The following is a 23,084-nucleotide window of genomic DNA, read 5'->3' on the forward strand; positions in this document are numbered from 1 at the left end:
ATTAAAAACGGTGGTATTCAGCTAAGTTTAATTCAGAGTATAACAACTGAAATATGACTTAAATTTGGTCTATTTGTTTTGACAGGGCTGCTCTGAGTAAAGTTTAGTGGAGTACCACCCTGTAAAATTTTGAAAAACCTCAATTATATTTCTATATCTGCCTCCTGCAATTCCAGTTCTTGACACCCTTGCCCCAGGTCTATGCTTTAGCCACGGGGTCTACAAGACGTGCCTATAAACAGTTAAGAAGTGAAGGAACGTGAACACTGATCTTGTTTATTAGCCCAGAATGATTGGTGAGGTGCAGAGGCAAGAGTTTGCCCAAGGCCAGCAAGAGGCGAAAACTGCACTGCAAAATTAAGCAAGAGAATCTCTCCGCCCTTTCAATGGAGTCTTGAATTCATGAGATTTTCAATGTGGTGTTGCATTTATTTTTCACCAAATACATTTTAATTAATAATTTCATTTATGTCCCTTTCTCTGAGGAACTTGGAGCAGTGCCCACGCCACAACAACCTTGCGAGGTAGCGTAGGCTAAGAAAAAGGCTCAGTTGGTTGAGCATCTGCTTCACCTGCCCCGGGTTCAATCCCCGGTGTGTCCAGTTAGGTTTGAGATAATAATAATAATTTATTATTTATACCCCGCCCATCTGGCTGGGCTTCCCCAGCCACTCTGGGCAGTTTCCAAAAAATATTAAAATACTGTAATACATCAAACATTCAAAGCTCCCCTAAACAGGGCTGCCTTCAGATGTCTTCTAAAAGTTTGGTAGTTGTTCTCTTTGACATCTGTTGGGAGTGCGTTCCACAGGGCGGGCGCCACTACCGAGAAGGCCCTCTGCCTGGTTCCCTGTAACTTGGCTTCTCGTAGCGAGGGAACCGCCAGAAGGCCCTCGGCGCTGGGCAGAATGATAGGGGTGGAGACGCTCCTTCAGATATACTGGACCGAGGCCGTTTAGGGCTTTAAAGGTCAGCACCAACACTTTGAATTGTGCTCGGAAACGTACTGGGATCCACCGCCAGCCAGCGTGGACAATTCTGAGTTAGACAGACCCGCAGTGCACCTTCCTGAGAGGTCTCCCTGGGAGCCTTAACGGCCAAAAAGACATTTGAACCCAGATTTAGCCCAGCACTCTAACCACTGTGCCACACTGCCTTGGCAAGGTCAAGTATTTCCAGGAGAGCCCTTTGACCCAACCACCTGCACCGGGTTGCCCAGCGAAACCTGAGCTGAGCTAGACCCCAAAAAGAGATTCTGGAGCAGACGGGTTGCGAATAATCCGGATTCGCTGGTGCGCCAAGAGGCGCGGGGCGCGTGACGCATTTGGAGAGGCAGAGGAGCGCCGGTGGCGGCGGCGCCGCGGATCGCGCTCTCGCCCTTGGCCGGTCTCCCTGCCCGGCTGGAGGTTGCGGGGCGGAGCAGGCTGTGCCGGGGGACGCGGCCGTGTGGGGCGGAGGCAGCCTCGCTCCGCCCCGGCCTGCGTCGCCCCCTTGCGCGATCCCAGCCTCCGGAGGCGCACGGAGCCCGATCTCGGGGCGCAGCGTCCCCCCCACGGCCGCCTCCGCCGCTCCAGCCCCCTTTTCGCCCATGGGGACCCTCCCGGAGCGCGGACACCCGCCCTCGCCCCGCGCCTGGTGGTGAGTCTGGGCACCCGGGGCGCCCGTCCTTTGTCTCTCTTTCTCTCCCTCTTTGCGCGCCCCCCTCTCCATCCCTCCTCCAGCCTCATCCATCCATCCATCCGCCCTCCTCTCTTTTCTCCCCCAAGACTTCTGCTTCCTCCCCCCCCCCCATGGCCAGCCTCGCTCTCCCTCTCCCTATTCCTATTTTTTTCTTTCTCTCCGCCTCCCTGGGACCCGGAATGCGGAAACAGGAGGCCTGCCTCGGCTCTCCACGCCATGGGACCCCCCCTCCCTCTCCCGGCTCCCTCCATCACCCACACCCCCTTCTCCCCCTTTTGGACCCTTCCCACCCTTCAAACACACGCAGTTATTATGAGTTTCGCTCCCTGCAGCGAAATCGGCCCCACCCACCCGATTTTTTGCCCACCTCCACCTCTGCCCCCTGTATTTGCATTTCTATCCCCACCTTTTTCTCAAGGGGGTGGGTCATATGGGGCTCCCCATGCCGCCTCACTCCTTTAATCCGTAGGACAACGCTTTAAAGTAGGTTTGGCTAAGAGGTAGGTGGCTGGGCTCAAGGTCACATCTTCGTGGCCAAGTGGGGATTCAAACCCAGGTCTCTCCCGGGTCCTAATCCGAGGACACTCTAACCACTATGCAACCCCACAGTGCCCGCCCCCTTCATTCAACCCATAGTTCACCCTAGACATCCCAGGGATTGAATTGGGGGTGTTCTGCATTCAAGGCACATGCTTTACCCCTGAGCAAGATAAGTGTGGATCCCTTCTCCTCCTCTGCCCCACAGTCCAGCCCCCTTGTGTGTCCTTTCCAGGCCCTCCCTATTCCTGCCACCTGCCCTTCTCCCTCCCTCCCTTCCATTCCTTCTGTTCCCCCTAATTAATTCATCCCACCTTTTACGCTTCTTTTCATTTGGGGAATTGCGGGATGAAACCCGAGCGGCTGGCCACTTTATTGTTGACCTCGACGGCGTAGTACTGTATTTAGTTAATTATTACATTTTAAGGGGCTGGGGGACACTTCAAGGCGGTCAGAGCTATGTTCACAGTTCATTCCTCTCTCGTCCGTCCTCTCAACAACCCTGAGAGGTAGGCTGGGCAGAAAGCATGAGACTAGCCTACGTTCACTCACGGAACTTCATGGCTGATTTGAACCCAGGTCTTCCTGGCCATAGTCTGACAACTGGGGTCAAAGTTTGGGGACCCCTGTTCTCAACTGAAGGCTCCTTGGTGCAGAGAGACGTTGCTGAGCGTCAACGGTTTTTTCATAGTAGCGGGTGTTAGGCTAGATAACCCCTGAGGGTCCCTTAAAGGTAAAGGGACCGCTGACCATTAGGTCCAGTCGTGACCGACTCTGGGGTTGCGGCGCTCATCTCGCTTTATTGGCCGAGGGAGCCGGCGTACAACTTCCGGGTCATGTGGCCAGCATGACTAAGCTGCTTCTGGCGAACCAGAGCAGCGCACGGAAACGCCGTTTACCTTCCCGCCAGAGCGGTACCTATTTATCTACTTGCACGTCGTGCTTTCGAACTGCTAGGTTGGCAGGAGCAGGGACTGAGCAACGGGAGCTCACCCATCGCAGGGATTTGAACCGCCGACCTTCTGGTCAGCAATTCCTAGGCTCTGTGGTTTAACCCACAGCGCCACCCGCGTCCCTTGGGTCCCTTACAACTGCACAATTCTATGATCTGTTCTTTCTCTCACTGCAGACGCTGCCCCATGGATACCAGCCCCCCGACTCCGGACCCCGGGGGCCCGCGGAGGGACTTTGCGGCTTCTGACCAAGGACCCCCGTCTTTTGAGGGGCTTCTGGGGCGGCTGGGGGCTGGGGGGCGAAGGCAGCACCTCCTCCTGACCCTGACCTGCCTGCCATGCCTCCTCCTGGGGCTCGGAGCCGGCTCGGATGCCCTCTTCACTCTGACGCCTCCGCGCCACTGCCGGGATCCCAACAGCACCCAGTTCCCGGACAACGCAACCTGCTGGGACCCCCGCTGCCAGAGCTGGGAATACGGGGGCCTCCCAGCCCTCACCAACAATCCGGTGACCGAGGTGAGAGCCCCAAATCCCCTCTCGACGTTGCCACCCAGGACCATTTCCTACCCCCCACCCTTGCTGTACCCAGGAGAGGCAGAGGGCTGCAGTGGTTTTCGTGCTAAGCCAAGGAGACCCGAGTTCGAATCCCTGGGAATTTAACAGAGTGTGCTCTTGGGCCAGGCTACATTACATGGTGGTTGTGTCTATAAAATGGATGGAGTCAGAATAACCAGTTATGCCTGTTCTTAGCTTCTTAAAGGAGGCAGACACAAACACACACACATATATATAGTGCCAGAAACTTTCTTACAAAACATGTTCTTTCACTCCTACACAAAGCAGTTAATTGGAGCCAGTCCACAAACTGGCTTTCAATGCTGAGCTCAACCTGAATCACATGATATAATAATAATAATAATAATAATAATAATAATAATAATAATAATAATGGGAATAATGGGGAGATTGCATCTGAGCCGTGGCAACAGGAGTGCTCCTGAGCATGTATGGGGTATTTTCTCCCTGCTCCCATGCTGCTGGATAGTCACTGCCAGATCCTGAAACCAGGATCGGGGAACATGGGGTTCACACTTGTAGGTCACACTTGCCCCATCCTCCCTTCCAGCTCTTTGACGTCTGCTGCCGCAAGAATGCATCCATTCAGGGCTAATTTGACCCCGGACTTCTAGGATCTCAAATTTAGATCCTTGTTCATTTGGGGGTTATTGGCAACTTTTGCAACCCGTTTTTACATGCAAGCCAAAATGTGATGCAACTCTCTCAACTCAGAGCTGCAAATTTAAGCAAATAAGAGAAGCATTGGTAAAAAATCTGTATCGCTGATAAAGATTTTGGCATTAAATACTGAGAAATGTGCATATAAATGTTAATAAATATATTGGTTCTGATGGCACAAGATTAGACCTTTCCCATCAGCTGATTATAGAAACAAACCACTCACTCTTTGGGACGGGGGAAAGCTGGATTTGTTTTTTTGTGGGGGGGTCACGGAATCAGAGAGTTAGAGGGGACCCCGAGGGCAATCTAGTCCAACCCCCTGCAATGGAGGAATCGTAACATGGGGCTCAAACCCACAAACCTAAGATTAAGAGTCTCTTGCTCTACCGGCTGGTGGTCCTTTTTATTTTTATTTTAGTTACAGTTCTGGGCCTCAAAAAGGGACGCAGGTGGTGCTGTGGGTTAAACCACAGAGCCTAGGACTTGCCGATCAGAAGGTCGGTGGTTCGAATCTCCGCAACGGGATGAGCTCCCGTTGCTCTGTCCCTGCTCCTGCCCACCTAGCAGTTCAAAAGCACGTCAAAGTGCAAGTACATAAATAGGTACCACTCTGGCGGGAAGGTAAGCGGCGTTTCCATGCGCTGCTCTGGTTCACCAGAAGCAGCTTAGTCATGCTGGCCACATGACCCGGAATATGTATGCCGGCTCCCTCAGCCAGTAAAGCGAGATGAGCGCCGCAACCCCAGAGTCAGTCACAACTGACCTAATGGTCAGGGGTCCCTTTACCTTTATCTATGGGCCTCAAAAGCTGGAAGTGACCCGGGCCTCTCTGGACCTCTGAGGGGGGCTGAATCCACCCACCCATATTTCTGCGCTCCTATAAATGTGATGTTCTCCGTTGTTCCGCTGCTTTTAATCTCTTTTTCTCCTCAGTGGTCCCTGGACTGTTTCCGTGGATGGATTGTTCCCTTGGAGCAGCTCTGCTTCCTCCTGGGTTTTGCCGCAGGGGCGCTGCTGCTGGGACACCTGGCAGACAGGTAAGCCAGAGGGTGAGGCAGCGGGCCTGTCGATGGGGCAGCTGGCAGGGGAAGCCATTTGTCATGAAGACGATGGCATTTGCTCCCACGAGATCCATAAGGAAAGCCTGCCGGATCAGGCCAGTCGAGCACATCCATTCCAGCTTCTATCCTACATGACCAGTGCTGGATTTACGTACAGTGGTACCTCAGGTTAAGTACTTAATTCGTTCCGGAGGTCCGTACTTAACCTGAAACTGTTCTTAACCTGAAGCACCACTTTAGCTAATGGGGCCTCCTGCTGCCGCCGGAGCACGATTTCTGTTCTCATCCTGAAGCAAAGTTCTTAACCCAAGGTACTATTTCTGGGTTAGTGGAGTCTGTAACCTGAAGCGTATGTAACCTGAAGCCTATGTAACCTGAAGCGTATGTAACCTGAGGTACCACTGTATAAGCTAAACAAGCTATAGCTTAGGGCCCCACTCTCTTGGGGGCCCAAAAAAAATTAAAGGGAGAAGAAACTGGAGCTACATTTCCAAAATATAAGATAAAAAACAAATAAAACAAAACTGACATACAGCAGCAGTGTTTTGTGTTGTGTAGGCTCCTATGATGTAAGTCATGGGCCCTGCCTGCTAGCCTGCTCCCTGAAATATCACTGGTTTGTGTTGCATTCCGATGCCAAACGAAGAATTGGACCCTGGTTAATAAAATACACACAAGGCTTGGCCAGCAAGACTCTGGGAGGAAGTGCGAATAATAATCCTGCCACACCTCGGCCCAGATCCCTTTTATTAACAAAAGCACTCTTAACACAGCGTTTGTAAGAACCAATCAGATTTCCTCTGAGCATTTCAAAAAATCCCCCACGTGGGACAAAGTCAGATCAGAGAAATCCTTTTAACTACAAAGAAACTATTTCCTACTTGAGCATGCATACATGGTTAAGCTAAATAAACAGGAACCAAGGAGGAATGCATTTAGTACCCCCGAAGGTTATAAACCCATAGGAAAGAAAGACACTTTTACCATCTCCGTGTAAACTCTGTTCCTGGCCCTTAAGATCTATCTAAAGATTAACAAAACTAACAAAAGCGACATCAAAGCTACCTTCTCTCTTTATGGCCTGGTGAAGCAACTGGTCTGTGTTTCAGAATGCTTATACGTGCCTGTCAGGTGTAGAGAAAGAAAATGGCCGAGGTGCAGAGGCTTGTGGGATTCGATCAGAAATCGGGGCAAATGACGCAAGCCCAGTCAAAGCAATGCTTTCATCACTGACACAGTGGCATGCTGCATTTTTCATAATTCCTCATAGCAATCCCACCTGACCACCACATCTTTGCTCCTTTCTATATATAGGGTGCCTACATTCTGCATGGACTGGTTGCATGGCAACATGGGTAAATGGCTTGAGATACCTATGAGGTCCATAAATTACCCTATAGCATATATTCAACACAAAAAACAGCGACAATTTGTTGCTGACAAAGGACAACTGGACATATAAAGGGCCCCATTACCTTCAGTAGCTGAGGGCCTCATCAGACCTAAATCCGGCCCTGTACATGACCATGTACAGCGCTCTTTGAAAGCCATTCCAGTTGGTGACGTCACTGGCTCCTGTGGGAGTGAGTTCCACAGTTTAACTCGACGCTGTGAGAAGCAGCACTCCTTTTTTTGCCTCCTGAATCTCCCAACATTCCTCCCATGGCCACCAGCTGGGGTGGCTTCAAAAGAGGATCTGACAGGTGAATGGAGGCTATAGGGCTATCCTCAGTTACTAGTGACGATAGTTATGTTCCATCTCCCTTGTTGGAGGTAGCATGTCTCTGAGGGCCTGTTTTTGGGAGCCACAAATGCGGAGAGAGCCCTGCTATACTCAGGTCCTGCTTTGGGAACGGGGAAAATAAAGATAGGATACCCTTCAGTGCGGGTGGCGCTGTGGGTTAAACCACAGAGCCTAGGAGTTGCCGATCACAAGGTCGGTGGTTTCAATCCCTGCGACAGGGTGAGCTCCCGTTGCTTGGTCCCAGCTCCTGCCAACCTAGCAGTTCGAAAGCACCTCAAAGTGCAAGTAGATAAATAGGTACCGCTCCGGCGGGAAGGTAAACGGCATTTCTGTGCGCTGCTCTGGTTCGCCAGAAGCGGCTTAGTCATGCTGGCCACATGACCCGGAAGCTGTACGCCGGCTCCCTCGGCCAGTAAAGCGAGATGAGCGCCGCAACCCCAGAGTCGTCCGCGACTGAACCTAATGGTGAGGGGTCCCTTTACCTTTACCTTTACCCTTCAGTCAATGGACTGACGATAGGACTTCACTGGTAATTTATGAACGCAGCCGCAGACTCCGTATGGATAAATACAATAACATATGGAATGAGTTTATGCAAAATGTAGGCTATTCATATTTACATAAGCACTATACTCATTTATACAAGAATGTCTGGGAATATCGTATATTGATTATACAATATATTATATATATTGATTATATTTTATACATGGATATACAAAAAATTAAATTTTCTGTTTTGCAATTTAGAATACTCATTTAAACATCCTTAAAATATCAATTACCGTATTTTTCACTCTATAAGACGCACCAGACCACAAGACGCACCTAGTTTTTGGAGGAGGAAAACAAGAAAAAAAATATTCTGAATCTCAGAAGCCAGAACAGCAAGAGGGATCGCTGCGCAGTGAAAGCAGCAATCCCTCTTGCTGTTCTGGCTTCTGGGATAGCTGCGCAGCCTGCATTTGCTCCATAAGACGCACACACACTTCCCCTTACTTTTTAGGAGGGAAAAAGTGAGTCTTATAGAGCAAAAAATACGGTACTTCCCTTCTCTTTCCATGGTTCATTTTGCAAATCTTAAATCCCTGCGTATTTTACATAAACTAAACCATTCGGTATACCATTATTACATCCATCAAAACTTACTTACACAGTTGAATTTATCTTAACGCTGCCAACGTTTTCAAGTGTACACAATTTCCCCCCATATATTCAAAAAAACATTTTCCAATCTCCTCTAAACGTATGTTCTTCTTGTTCTCTTATTCTGTATGTTAGGTCTGCAAGCTGCACGTGTTCCGTCAGCTTAACTTGCCATTTTTCTTTAGTTGGGACCTCCCTCGTTTTCCATTTGAGGGCTAACAAAACATGGTCTGCAGTAGTGACATACATAAATAACCTTTTCTCATTTATTTATTTATTGCATATTTTCTCTTTTATGTGTATCTTTGTGGTTGTTGTTTTACGCCCTCTCACTTTTCCTCCCCCCCCCAAATATATCTTTATTTCTTTTAACTGAAATCACCTTAATAAATTATAAATATAAAAAAAAATCTGCTTTGGGGCTTCTCCTTGGGACTTCTGGTGAGAACAGGATGCTGGACTAGAGATGGGAACCCCTTTTGGCCTGCGATCCAGAAGCCAGCCTCTTCTTAATGGTTGCTGCTGGCATCCTTCTGTCTCAATGGAGTGCGCCTCCGGGGGTGAAGTCAGACTGCTGCTTTAGAAGCCCCTAAGTGACCTCCGCAGGGCCCAAGCCTGAGCGGTGGAAGTCCTGGGCTCCCCAGACGATAAGACGCCCATCTCTTTTTTGCTGGTGTGGCGCAAGGAAAAGCAGAGCGAGACTTTCGACGCCATCTTGGCTGCAGGAGTTGCCGGAAAGAGGCGTACCAGGCACCATGCAACCCCCTTAGGGACTCTGCTCAGGATTTCATTTTTCCCCCATTTCATTTCGCTTTTAATTTGTGCCCCGCATTTCTGTATTACTCTGCACAAGGTGGTTTGCGAGCCGAAGAAACAACAAAACAAGACAGCTAAAAATCACACCCGTAACAACAATCTGATCCGGTTCAAAAAAAGCCGTAATAAAAACATAACTTTAAAATGAATGACTTAAACCAAACAAAGCAATATTCAATAATCCATTCAGGTATAGGAAAAAGTAAAATTAAATATCAGCAAGTAATAATTGAACAGTTTACAATAAAGACCCAGAATACAAAAATTACTAAACTACGATCAATAAAAATAACAGCAAGTCACAGTGCATGAAATACAGTCGTGCCTTGGATCCTGAATGCCTAGTGAGTCAAACGTTTTGGCTCCCAAATGCTGCAAACTGTTCCAGTTTGCGAACATTCTTTGGAACCTGATTGTCTGACGGGGCTTCTGCGGCTTCCGATTGGCTGCAGGAGCTTCTTACAGCCAATCGGAAGCCGCGCTTTGGTTTCCAAACATTTTGGTAGTGAAATGGACTTCTGGAACGGCTTCCGAGGTACGACTGTACCACAAAACATACAAAACCATTTAAAAGGATCAAACTGAGAAACGAGGACACACAACTTACAATTAAAAAATAAATAAATCCCCGAACCTTGATGAAAATAATTATAAAAAATCCCTGAGCCTGGATTTGCATAGGGTTTACTGCTTCCTCAAGAAAGTCTCAAAGTTGACCTTTTTATCCAGACCTTTGTGGAAGACTCGGAGGAGCTTGGGCTACGAAGTGGGGAGAGGAGAATCGGCAGAGCAACCTCTCACCTTCTTTGTCTTTTCATCCGCAGCGTGGGGCGGCGCGGGACCCTCCTCCTGGCCCTGGCCTTGGGTTGCCCTGCGGGCGTCTTGGCTGCCTTTGCCGCCTCACCCTCCGTCTTCATGTTGGGCCGTTGCCTCTGGGGGGCGATGCTGGGGGGCATGCAGCTCTCCCTCTACCTTAGCCGTGAGTATTCTCTCCTACGTTGCGCAAGCGAATCCATCGGTTGGGAGGGTTCCTCCATTGAAGGCCGCAGCGTAGGAAACACAAGACGCTGCCTTGTGCTGAATCAAGTCATTGATGCACCTAGCTCAGTGGTTCTCTAAATGGGTGCTGTGGCCCCGTGGGGGACGGTGGGTTTCACTAGGGGGGTGCGAAGAGGAAAGGGGCAGCAGGTGTAAATGACCATCCGACTTGACAGCCTGCCGGCGCTGAATCAAGCTTTGTTTGGTTGCGTTAATTAAAACGAATCATTTTTGTTGCATTCATTCAGTAGTTTTAATTGGGGATTGAATGAAGGTGGAATGGATTGTTGGGACGCGGGTGGCGCTGTGGTCTAAACCACTGAGCCTCTTGGGCTTGCCGATCGGAAGGTCGGCAGTTCGAATCCCCGTGACGGAGTGAGCTCCCGTTGCTCTGCCCCAGCTCCTGCCAACCTAGCAGTTCGAAAGCACACCAGTGCAAGTAGATAAATAGGTACCACTGCGGCGGGAAGGTAAACGGCATTTCCGTGCGCTTTGGTTTTCATCACGGTCCTCCATGTGCCAGTAGCAGTTTAGTCCTGCTGGCCACATGACCCGGAAAGCTGTCTGTGGATAAACACCGGCTTCCTCAGCCTGAAAGCGAGATGAGCGCCACAACCCCATAGTCGCCTTTGGCTGGACTTAACCGTCCAGGGGTCCTTTACCATTTTTTTAACCTAAAGGTGCAATGGATTGTTGCTGTTTTGCGTTATTATATTCCTTAGTGGATTGTGCAAACCACGGTTTATCGTGCATTTTTACAGAGTAGGCACTGGATATGAGTTGCTGGAACCAAGGGGGCAGTGGCGAGAAAATGACCTTATCTAGCAGACTGGTAAATGCTCTCCTGAATTTCAGGCATTTCATAGGCCTACCCAGAGATGCCTGCAGGGATTTGAATCTGGGGTCTTCTGCGTCCAAAGCAGACACTTTAACCCTGAGCTATGGCCTTTCAGGAGTTTGACTCTTAAATATTAACTCTGTGAGATACGGTTGTACCTTGAAAGTCGAACGGAATCCGTTCCGGAAGCTCCTGCAGCCAATCGGAAGCCCCGTCGGACGTTCGGGTTCCGAAAACCATTCGAAAACTGAACACTCACTTCCAGGTTTCGATCTTTCGGGAGCCAAGGTGTTCAAGATCCAAGACTGTACTTAGTTTTGCTCTTTTACTTAGCTTTAGGGCCGTGGTTTCCAACAATTTGATTTTTAAGGAGGGAAATTCGAGAATGAGTTATTAACAGTTGATGGCCTTTTAGGCTTCCTCCACGTGAATAGGAGTTCACTTTTTGAATAATAAGAATTATATGTCATGGGGGGGGGTGCACCAGGATTTTAGAGATACTTAGGTGGAGCATACTAGGGACGTGGGTGGCGCTGTGGTCCAAACCACAGAGCCTAGGGCTTGCTGATCAGAAGGTCGGCGGTTCGAATCCCCGCCACGGGGTGAGCTCCCGTTGCTCAGTCCCTGCTCCTGCCAACCTAGCAGTTCGAAAGCACGTCAAAGTGCAAGTAGATAAATAGGTACCACTCCAGCGGGAAGGTAAACAGCGTTTCCGTGTGCTTCTCTGGTTTGCCAGAAGCGGCTTAGTCATGCTGGCCACATGACCCGGAAGCTGTACGCCTCGGCCAGTACAGCGAGATGAGCGCCGCAACCCCAGAGTCGTCCGCGACTGGACCTAATGGTCAGGGGTCCCTTTACCTTTACCTAGGTGGGGCATGGCCAAAAAAAGGTTGGGCACCACTGCTTTAGGGAGTTTTGTTGATGTTTTCGTCTGGCATTCTCATTGTTTTCCATGTCAACCGCCACTCTGTTACCCCTGGAAAATATTTAATTGCAGCTTAGAAATTTGCCCCCCGTCATTTTCGCCTGGCCATGCCTTGACTCGCCCACTGCCTCTCTTCCTTTCCAGGCTTGGAGCTGTGCTGTCCCCCCCAGCGGCTGCCCGTGACCATGGCGGCAGACCTCCTCATGGTCGGGGGGCACTTCCTTCTTCTGGGGCTGGCACTGGCGTGTGGCGGTTGGAGGGTCTTGCAGGGTGTCATGGCGGCTGGGCTGGGCCTTTGCCTCCTCTATGGGTAAGTTGTGGCCGCGTCACTGAAACCTCTCCCCAAAACCAGGCAGAAGGCCTTTGGGGGGGGGGGAAATAATATTTTTATTAGTTTTCAATTACAATAATGCAATAATAGCCTCATTATAAGAAAGGGATATTAGCTCCGCCCAAGGCATGAAGGAGAACAGCAACAACTGGGAAAAGGTAAACATAATATTTTACAAGGACAAAAAAGAAACATCACGGACAGGCTATAGTTTGAACTCTTCACCTGTAGATTTATAAATCATTTAATGTGTCAGTACGAATGGAAGTCGTTAATATTGCGGTTGTTGTATAAGGGATTGCTATTTTGCCTGGAGCGTAATTGAAATTCATAAGATTTGGGGACGCAGAAATAAAGTACATCATCAAACCACCAATTCTAGCATGCGGGGGACCACCTAAATTACATAATTTGGCATCTGAATGATTGGTATTAGTAATTGTATTATAATTTGGCGTTGTTATAATGAGGCTGAAAGCCTTTTTGCTAGTTGCACCCGGCACGGGAAACTACCGCCCGGCACAATTCCAAGTGTTGGTGCTGACCTTTAAAGCCGTAAATGGCCTCAAAGGCCCAGTAGACCTGAAGGAGTGTCTCCACCCCCATTGTTCAGCCTGGACACTGAGGTCCAGCTCTGAGGGCCTTCTGGTGGTTCCCTCACTGCAAGAATTAAAGTTACAGGGAACCAGGCAGAGGGCCTTCTCAGTGGTGGCGCCCACCCTGTGGAACACCCTCCCATCAGATGTCAAGGAAATAAACAACTATCTGACTTTTAGAAGGCATCTGAAGGCAGCTCTGTTTAGGGAAGTTTTTAATGTTTGATATTTTATCATGTTTTTAATATTCTGTTGGGAGCCGCCCAGAGTGGCTGGGAAGGCCTGGCCAGATGCGTGGGGTATAAATAATAAGTTGTTGTTGTTGTTGTTTTCTGCAGTCTTCAGATGAGGATTAGACTATGCAAAAAATGAATACAGTCATACCTCGGGTTAAATATGCTTCAGGTTGAGCGTTTTCAGGTTATACTCCGCGGCGATCCGGAAGTAACGGAACGCGTTAATTCCGGGTTTTGCTGCATGCCCAGACGCTCAAAATGACGTCACATGCATGCGCGGAAGCAGTGAATCGTGCCACACGCAGACGCAAGTTGCATTCGCTTTAGGATGGGAACGGGGCTCCGGAACGGATCCCGTTCGCATCCAGAGGTACCACTGTATAAAATTTTAGCTGCAGTCCATTCATTTTCAGCTTTGTATTCTTGTTATTAAAAAAGTGTGCCTAGACATTCCGTTGTTGCGCCCATAACCTAGGTTTAAGGTGCCGTTTAGCTCCTAGCTTTCATATCTCAGTTTCTAACGCTGCCTGATATCCCTGATTTCCCCCCCTGCCCCGATCCTGCTTAGGTGCCCTGGATTGTACCCAGACTCACCCCGGTGGCTCTTGGCCACTCGGCGGACAGCCCAAGCCAAGGAGATCCTGATAGCCCTGGCTCAGGGCAGTGGCAGCCAGGAGTCGGAGGCTCAGGAGGCCCTGGAAGGTGAGTCAAGAAGAACATGCCCAGAGGGCCTTGATCCAAAGACTGGGAGCCTTTTCAGAGGGCATGCCAATTTCTGCTTGAAGAACTGGCCTCTAGGTGAAGTGGGAAGCCTCTGCCCTCCTTGCCACCTGCCCCTTTAAAATATTTATAGAAATATATATATATCTCTCAAACCTTTATTGAGGCAGACAATAACCAGCATTAAGAAAGCAAAGGGATTTTATTTTATTTTTAAGGAAATGAAGCACATTTATTCAGATAAGTATTATAAGGCAGAGCAACATAAATGAAAGTCGCAAGAGATTATATAGGCAGCAAGAAAATTAGAATTTATAGGCCTATCACGAACTCCGAAGAGGGAGGCTGCAAAATGTCTGGGGTCAATTCCCGGCGAGTTTTGAAAGCGAGAGATGCCTTTTGATTGTCCTGGCAGATTTAATAAATGGGGCTCAATGAAGACTTTGCATAGATTTTAGTAAAAGGAGCAATACAGGAGGAGAGCCGTGTGGCTGTAGCTTCTCCTCATGGGTGGAATGCCCTTTTCAACTCCTTTATTTTGTGTGTTTTCCCCTAAATCTGCTTCTGAAGAACTTGACAACGCCTGCCACCTCCCCGCTGCAGCCCAGATTTCGTTCCGGGCCATGCTGTCCTGCAGAAACATCTGGAAGAATGTTCTCATCCTCGGTTTCACTACGTAAGTCCACCTTTCTTTGTCCTGAACCAGAAAGTCTTGGCATTGGTGGGGGTCGGGGAGGTATATACGGGGATCACAGAGAACCAGGTGGCTTTTAAAATAGGGATCCACTCTTTTAGAACTTTTAATCAGCCATCACCCCATGCAAGGATCTAGAATGCATATAACCATTCCAGTGGTCCTAATACCTTTCCTTTTTATAACATACAATTTCATCTCAACTTCCCTTGAGAGAAACTATGAGATTTATGCACTACCATTTACAACTTTATCGAAGCTGAGTGGATCACTCTTTGGTTGCTCTTTTTAAAATATTTTTAAAGGTATTCGTCAGTTTTCCCTGTTATTTTCTCCCAACTCTACGTTTCCATGGTTTTTATATTTAAAAAACTCCTGCTGCTTTAATTTTTGTTCTTCTGTTTTCTTTTTCTTTTTCTTCAGGGTGCTTTTGGTTTGGATGCATTTTCTTCCAGCAAGCTGCTTTCAATATTAATAATATTAATATTATTTATTATTTGTACCCCGTCCATCTGGCTGGGTTTCCCCAGCCACTCTGGGCAGCTTGCAGCATATCTAAAAACATAATAAAAACATCAACCCTTAAAAACATCCCTAAACAGGGCTGCCTTCAGATGCCTTCTAAAAGTCAAAGAGTTATTTATTTCCTTGACATCTGATGGGAGGACGTTCCACAGGGCGGGCGCCACCACTGAGAAGGCCCTCTGCCCGATTCCCAGTAACCTCGCTTCTCGCAGGGAGGGAACCACCAGAAGGCCCTCAGAGCTGAACCTCAGTGTCCGGGCTGAACAATGGGGGTAGAGACGCTCCTTCAGGTATACTGGGCCTTTGAGGCCATTTAGGGCTTTAAAGGTCAGCACCAACACCTTGAACTGTGCTTGGAAACGTACTGGGAGCCAATGTAGGGTTTTTAGGACTGGTGTTATATGGTCTCGGTGGCCACTCCCAGTCACCAGTCTGGCTGCCGCATTCTGGATTAGTTGTAGTTTCCGGGACACCTTTCATTCCCTCCAGTCCCCCCAAAATTGGATATACAGTGGTACCTCGGGTTACATACACTTCAGGTTACAGATTTCACTAACCCAGAAATATTACCGCAAATTAAGAACTTTGCTTCAGGATGAGAACAGAAATCGTGCTCCAGCGGCGTGGCGACAGCAGGAGGCCCCATTAGCTAAAGTGGTGCTTCAGGTTAAGAACAGTTTCAGGTTAAGAACGGACATCTGGAATGAATTAAGTACTTAACCCGAGGTACCACTGTAAAAAGGGACACGGGTGGCGCTGTGGGTTAAACCACAGAGCCTAGGACTTGCCGATCTGAAGGTCGGTGGTTCGAATCCCCGTGATGCGGTGAGCTCCCGTTCCTCGGTCCCTGCTCCTGCCAACCTAGCAGTTCGAAAGCACGTCAAAGTGCAAGTAGATAAAAAGGTACTGCTCCAGCGGGAAGGTAAACGGCGTTTCCGTGCGCTGCCCTGGTTCGCCAGAAGCGGCTTAGTCATGCTGGCCACATGACCCGGAAGCTGTACGCCGGCTCCCTCGGCCAATAAAGCGAGATGAGCGCCGCAACCCCAGAGTCGGCCACGACTGGACCTAATGGTCGGGGGTCCCTTTACCTTTACCTTTTACCACTGTACTGTAAAAAACTAAACTGCATTGATGTTGTTGTTTTCTGCATGGCACCTCTCCAGATTCATCGCCCACGCCATCTGCCACTGTTACCTGCTGGCCTGGGAATCCCTGGAGGATCCACGGGCCAACTTCTACCTCTCCTACCTGCTGTCATCCGGCAGTGCGGGCCTCGCCTGCCTCTTCCTGTGCCTGAGTGTGGACCGTTACGGACGCCGCGGGATTCTCCTCCTCACCACCACGCTGGCCGGCATCGCTTCCCTGATCCTGCTGGGCCTGGGAGAGTGTAAGTCGCTTTGAGTTCCTTTTCCTTTTTTTAAAAAAGCTGCTCATGAGTTTAATTTGCAATCATGGTCACGCCCAAAATGAGGATGTGTGTTGCCGGGCTCCTCTGCCCTTCCAGAAAGATGCACTAGGCAGATTGCAGAGACATGGCCGCAGATTGAGGACTCAGTAGGCTGATAACAACCAGTCCTGTTTATTTTATTTCCCCCATCAAATGCAGATGGGAAGCTGACCTCAAAGTCCAGGGGTTGCATTATTATCAATTTACGATGGGGTGGAAGGTTCGCAGGCTATGAAGGACTTGCTCACAAATTTATTGACAGCTGCATGAGTTATGATAGCTAGGAAGTGGAAGGGGCAAGCAAAATATAAAATAGAAGAATGGTATAAAGCGGTGTGGGATATAGCTATGAATGATACGTTAACATGTGCCATTAAGGTAAGGCAGGAGAAATATGCAGGAGAAATTATTCTGAGGAGATATGGAGGGTTCCTGTAGAATAAAACGGGAAGGGGTTGAAATTTTGGAAGGCTGGATAGTTGGAATGGTCTTAGTGGTGGGGTGCACATTTTTGTTCTTACTTATTCATGATTATCACTTTGTCAAAATAAAATAAAGTATCTTTTTAAAAAAATGTAGATGGAGAGGTTGCTGCTGGGCAGAAACAGCCCCTCAAATTAGTAAAATGTAATCCAGCAAAGTGAAGCTAGATCCATAGAAGTCAGAGGTAGAGTCGGTATGCAATTCCTGTAATTAGAGAGCCAGTGTTCAGTCTGTTGCAATCTAGAATGGGTCGCACCCCTTTGAAATTCACAAGTTGCAGGTGAGGAGGTACTGCTTGATCGAGGCCTGACTCTCAATGTCTTCTATGCATGTGATAATTTTTTAGCCTCTTGTGAATGAATTTAAATGTGCATTTCCTTTAGTGATGCTTTCTTTTGACATGTTTAAGATAATGATGCTGTTGTTGTTGTTGTTGTTGTTGTTAACTTTGCTGTGTTATATGTGCATTCTGTAGTTGACCTCGTTTGCAATGTTTCCTTTTGAAACCTTTTAAAGATATTATCTTCTCTTAAGTATGTTGTGGGAGGGACACAGGTGGCGCTGTGCGCTAAACCACAGAGCCTAGGACTTGCCAATCAGAAGGTTGGCGGTTCGAATCCCCGCCACGGGGTGAGCTCCCGTTGCTCGGTCCCTGCTCCTGCCAACCTAGCAGTTCGAAAGCACGTCAAAGTGCAAGTAGATAAATAGGTACCACTCTGGCAGGAAGGTAAACGGCATTTCCGTGCGCTGCTCTGGTTCGCCAGGAGCGGCTTAGTCATGCTGGCCACATGACCCGGAAGCTGTATGCCAGCTCCCTCGGCCAATAAAGCGAGATGAGCGCCGCAACACCAGAGTTGGTCACGACTGGACCTAATGGTCAGGGGTCCCTTTACCTTTAAGTATGTTGCTTTGAATGTATACCTGACTTTCTTCAGTTGTGTTTTATTCTGGATTGTTTTGTTTGATGTTTTAATGTAGGTTGTAAACCGCTTCAAGGTTTTTTTCCTTAAAAATATAACGTAGTTTAGAAATGAAATTAAGAAGAAGAAGAACATATAAAGCCCTGTTGAGTCACACCTGTGCAGGGCTAATTAGTGTCATGTCTTTGCACGTAATTTCTATATTTCAAAGGATACATTTTTCTTGTTTTAATTTGCATATTATTATTATTCATTATTGTTATTGTTTGTTGGTAGGTTATGTATTTTTGTGTTTTCACATTTTGAACCACCATAAGAATAATGATCATACAGTAATTGGTTAGTTGCTCTATCTTGCCCAGGGCAAAAAACAACTTACAAATAGATAGATAGACAGACAGACAGAAGACCCCACATAGATATATTAAAACCAAGAGGATAAAGAAATACATTAAAAACACCCCACCCACTTCAAAAAGACCACAGATAGTTAAAGGCCAAAAGTATTATTATATACTTTTGATATAGAGAGGTCCGTACTTAACCTGAAACTGTTCTTAACCTGAAGTACCACTTTAGCTAATGGGGCCTCCTGCTGCTGCCGTGCCGCCGGAGCCCGATTTCTGTTCTTATCTTGAAGAAAAGTTCTTAACCTGAAGCACTATTTCTGGGTTAGCCGAGTGAGTAACCTGAAGCGTATGTAACCCAAAGCGTATGTAACCCAAGGTACCACTGTATTATATAGAGGTATAAGTGAACAGATAAGCTTCTTCTGCTTTGAGTGGAAAAATATTAGGAGCCACTTCTGTTGGTTGAGACCTCTCTTAGGGACCGGTTGGTGTCTCCTTTTCACCGTTTCTGCCCTTTCCCTCCCTCCGTGTTGCAGATCTCAACGATGCTGCGCGGAGAACCTTCTCCATCCTTGGCCTCTTCTCCTCCCACGCAGCTGGATCCCTCAGCATCTTCTTCGCCTCCGAGGTCATCCCCACCGTGATCAGGTGAGGTGGAGAGAGCGAGAGGCCTCTCTCAGGCCCTTTAACAAACTACAGCTCCCAGGATTCTTTGGGGGAAAGAAGCTGTACCATCATGTAAGGTTGTGGATGGGGAGTTGGGAAACTGCGAGAAGGTGGCCCTATTTTAAAACTCCACCCTGGCTATATCTCCTTTGGTAGTATAGTCCACCCTTCTTTTGCCAGCTGCTTGGGAACAGCCGCCCTGGCCCCCATTTTTCTCTTTCATGTTTCTAGCCCTCATATTGTGGCCATTTTGTTGCTTTCCTTATTTCGCTTCCCCAGCAGCTGCAGGTGAGGAAGTGCGTAGCTCAGTAGGGTCTAATGCAGGCGTGGCCAAACTTGGCCCTCCAGCTGTTTTGGGACTACAACTCCCATCATCCCTAGCTAACAGGACCAGTGGTCAGGGATGATGGGAATTGTAGTCCCAAAACAGCTGGATGGCCAAGTTTGGCCATGCCTGGTCTGATGCCTGCTTTGAAAGGTTCCAGGTTCAACTCCTCACATCTGAAGGTAGGTCTGGGAATCCTAGATGGACCAGCAGTATATTCCTGTGTCTCTATAAATTCGTGCAGCATTGCCACACATGCACAGAATTTGGTACTCAATCAATCAAATCTTTATTACGGTCATAGACCAGCATAAGTAGGGTGGAGCGCAATCATTTAGAATCTATAAAACATTTTGGAAAGTTAAACAGTATTAAAACAGAAGGTATATCTAAAGAGCTATAAAAATCGAAAAGAAACTAAAAGAATTTGGTACTGGTATCAGGACAGAGTTCTGCTTCATGAAAACCATGCTGTCCTTTTTTTAAAAAAGTTTCTAGTCCCTGGAAAACGAGCAAGGTACCAACTAGAAAAGAATGGCAACTTAAGCTGACAGAATATGCGCAGCTTGCAGACTTAACGTATAGAATAAGAGAACAAGAAGAACATACGTTTAGAGAAGATTGGAAAATGTTTATTGAATATATGGGGGCAAAGTGTACAATTGAAAACTTGGCAGCATTAAGATAAATTCAACTGTGTAAGTAAGTTTTGATGGATGTAATAATGGAATACTGAATGGTATAGTTTTTGTAAAATATTCAGGGATTTATGATACGCAAAATGAACCATGGAAAGAGAAGAAGGGAAGTTCACTGATATTTTAAGGATGTTTAAATAAGTATTCTAAATTGTAAAACAGAAAATGTAATAAAAATTATGTATATATAAAATAAAATAAGTTTCTAGTCCTTAAGACTGGGAACATCGGCACATGGGCACAGCTTGCTGAACTCTCTAAAATGCCGAGAGCGAGGAAAGCAGGCGAATGGCAGGAGCTGAGGTGTATTTAGCAGTCGGAATTCATCTTTCAGTGCCCTGCGTAACATTTTGTGACTAACCCAGGTAAAATGTCATGCAGAGCCCTTTGAAACTCCATAAGCCACCAAGCACTTTAGGAGTGCAAAAATTTCCATTTCCCCCTCATACTTGTTTACTCCCCTTCCTCTGGAGGTTTTTAAGCAGAGGTTGGACGGCCGTCTGGCATGGTGGCTTTAGTTCAGATTCCTGCATTTTAGGGGGTTGGTCTGGATGACCCTCAGGGCCCATTCCAAGTCGACAATTCTATATTCTCTTTCGTTCCATTTACGGCAGCCTTGGGAAAAGGACCCCCCTTCCGCTCACAGCTCTTTCTCTAGCCTTCGCCGTCCACCTGTTTTGGAGAACTTTGTTAGATAACGCAGGAGCAAGGATTAACAACATCCGCAGAGCCCTTCCTGGCCCTTGTTCAGCCTTGTCCTTGAGGCACGGGGAGCTCCGCGACCTTGGCGATAACGTCCCTATGGCAACTGGTTTCAGGATCGCGTCACCAAGGCCCTCTATCTCTGTCTCCCTCCACAGGGGCAAGGGCCTGGGCCTGATCCTGGCCGTGGCGTCCCTGGGCGGCCTGAGCGCCCCTCTGCTGCGGCTGCGAGAGCAGCACGGCTCTTTCCTCGAGCACATTGTCCTGGCCTCCCTCAACATCCTGGCTCTCCTCTGCCTGATGCTGCTGCCTGAGAGCAAGCGGAAGGGGCTGCCCGAGGGCCTGCGTGACGGGGAACTCTACCGGAGGCCTTCGCTGCTACGCCGGGCCGGAGGAGGGGAGAGCCGGGACTCGGAAGGAGCCACCCGGCGGGACGACGTGCCTCTGCTGTCCACGCCGAACCCTGCCAGCTGATGCAGCCTCTGCCGCCGCCGTACACACGCCCTGGCTGGATCTGGACCTCCTTTGCCCGCTGCCTGGTTTGGGGCTTCACTGAGGCCTCGCAAGGGCAGAAGAAGACATTGCCAAGCGGCCTCCACTTTTCTCCGTTTCGTTCTGCCGGAGAGCTGCCCTTTCCTCCGTGTCGCAGGCTGGGTGGGGGTAAACCATTAGCAACGCTGATCATTTATCTTTTTTCCTTTCTATTTTTTTATAAGCCTACAAACTGGCTCGCCCCCGCTCCTCGCACACACGCAGTTCAGTTGGCGATTCGGTGTGGCTCACCAGACGAGGCCCGGCCCAAGACCACACACACACCCTGACCATGCAGGCTTTCGTGGTTGGGATGGCGAACCCTCACAAAACTAGACCGCTCTGTGAGCAATAATAATAAGCTCCTAGGTACAGTATTTCCAGAAAGCCAGGTCCTTTCTCAGAGTTCCCTGCCCGAAAGAGCAGCGGTCTGCCTTGATCCCTTGTCTTGGCCGCTTCTGCAAGTAGAAATTGACAGGTGAAGCTCTGTCCAAATTGGAGGGGGGGGCAGGGAAAGCTGCCCAGGGTGGCTGGGGAAACCCAGCCAGATGGGCGGGGTACAAATAATAAATTTTTATTATTATTTCCCTGCCAGATTTCTGGCAGTCAGGTGTTAAAAGGCCCAGGAGCCCTGGCAGAAATAATAGTATGTCAGATTTAGAGAGGTGTTTCCTCACCTCTCATCTGCTTTTGTAGTTTTTTCCTTAAAATGCTTGGCTGCTCTCCAGTCTGGAAAAAACATCCATACAGTATTGGATATTTAACCATCTTGGGGGTATAACTTGCCCCAAGATACTGAACCGTAGAGGATTCAGTCGGATCAGATTGTTTCTGTTCCCATTTCACAGGTTTAGGAAACTGAGGCCAAGATGGAACGTTTACGGGCCAGTTTCAAAGTCAGGGTCAGAGCTTTCAACCTATGCACTACATTCAGTCATCGTTTTGATAGCACATCTCCGTGTACAAAGGGCTTTGAATGTCACTCTTGCCAGAGTTGACTTAACCCCAAAATGGAAGCAAGAGCCTTTTAAAAGTGGGCTGTTCTTCTCCCTGATCTTGCGAAAGATGGCTGCTCAGTCAGTCCCTATCCCACAATCCCCTGCTGCACTCCATGGCCATTACTCAATATTTGGGGGTCAGGATTGCCTCTTATAAGTTGGGCGGCATTTCCCCGTTTTACCATCCTGGAGAGAGCAAAACCCTGTTGGATTTCTGCGAGCTGGAAATTTAATTCCTTCTCTTCCCTCCTCCCTGCCTATTTGTATACTTTATAAAGCATTGACATGCACACCACATCAGGTACAACTGGTTGCTCCACCCCTCTGGGCCCAAAGAAAATGCTAATTTTTATCACCAAGGAGGAAGGGGGGGGGAGAGATGCCTGAATGTGGGAAGGAACAGACTGGGCCACTCCACCTGCTCTTTTGGCAACTCAAAACGCAACCCACACAGGAGACTCTGGGAAGACGGTTGGCTGCTTTCTACGGGAAACAAACTACTGACTGTTAATAAGCTAAATACAAATTAAAGGGGGGGCACTTCTTGAGAATCCTTTGCTTCGCCCCATTTATTTCGGCGGTGCTAGAAATGTTTGTCCGGGTTTCTCATGGAGTTGGGGTGCAACTGCAGCTGATGCCCTTCCTCAACGTGGAACAGCAACTGTCCCAGGACACCCGCCCCCCCAAAAAATGCTAGCATTCCCCTCAAGCACAGGTAGGGAGCCTACAGCCCTCCTGATATTTCAGCTCCTTCCCACTCCAGGCAGTATGGCCAATGGGCAGGGATGGTGGGAGTTGGGCGTTCTCAAGACCTTGGGGGTGCAGAGGCTCCCCTGCCCTAAAGCATCCTCTCCTAACCTGGGGCTGATGGGATTTGTAGTTCAG

The 23,084-nt window shown here is 48.5% G+C and overlaps 1 protein-coding gene across 2 annotated transcripts; it reads left to right on the forward strand.

Moving 5' to 3' along the window:
• The first annotated feature begins 1,328 nt into the window (after positions 1-1,328).
• On the forward strand, positions 1,329-22,750 carry SLC22A17 (solute carrier family 22 member 17). Of its 2 annotated transcripts, none has more exons than XM_083581016.1 (10): positions 1,329-1,638; positions 3,347-3,686; positions 5,343-5,446; positions 10,001-10,155; positions 12,122-12,287; positions 13,709-13,842; positions 14,431-14,536; positions 16,243-16,466; positions 18,816-18,927; positions 20,829-22,750. In XM_083581016.1, the coding sequence occupies exons 2-10, from the start codon at positions 3,357-3,359 to the stop codon at positions 21,142-21,144; spliced, it is 1,647 nt and encodes a 548-aa protein (XP_083437142.1). In that variant the 5' UTR covers positions 1,329-1,638; positions 3,347-3,356; the 3' UTR covers positions 21,145-22,750. The 2 variants fall into 2 exon arrangements, with proteins under 2 accessions (XP_083437142.1, XP_083437141.1); XM_083581015.1 differs by lacking the exon at positions 1,329-1,638 and adding an exon at positions 1,709-2,726.
• Positions 22,751-23,084: the final 334 nt, after the last annotated feature.

The sequence above is a fragment of the Podarcis filfolensis genome, assembly GCF_964270895.1.
Source record: "Podarcis filfolensis genome assembly, chromosome: 13".
NCBI classification, from domain to species: Eukaryota; Metazoa; Chordata; class Lepidosauria; order Squamata; family Lacertidae; genus Podarcis; species Podarcis filfolensis.

Excerpts from the sequence above, each read along its gene's own strand:
- SLC22A17 (XM_083581015.1), top strand. The coding sequence starts at position 2,677 with ATGTTCACAGTTCATTCCTCTCTCGTCCGTCCTCTCAACAACCCTGAG. Across the intron at positions 10,156-12,121 it reads GCTCTCCCTCTACCTTAGCC|GCTTGGAGCTGTGCTGTCCC; the intron begins GTGAGTATTCTC and ends CTTCCTTTCCAG. Across the intron at positions 14,537-16,242 it reads CTCATCCTCGGTTTCACTAC|ATTCATCGCCCACGCCATCT; the intron begins GTAAGTCCACCT and ends GCACCTCTCCAG.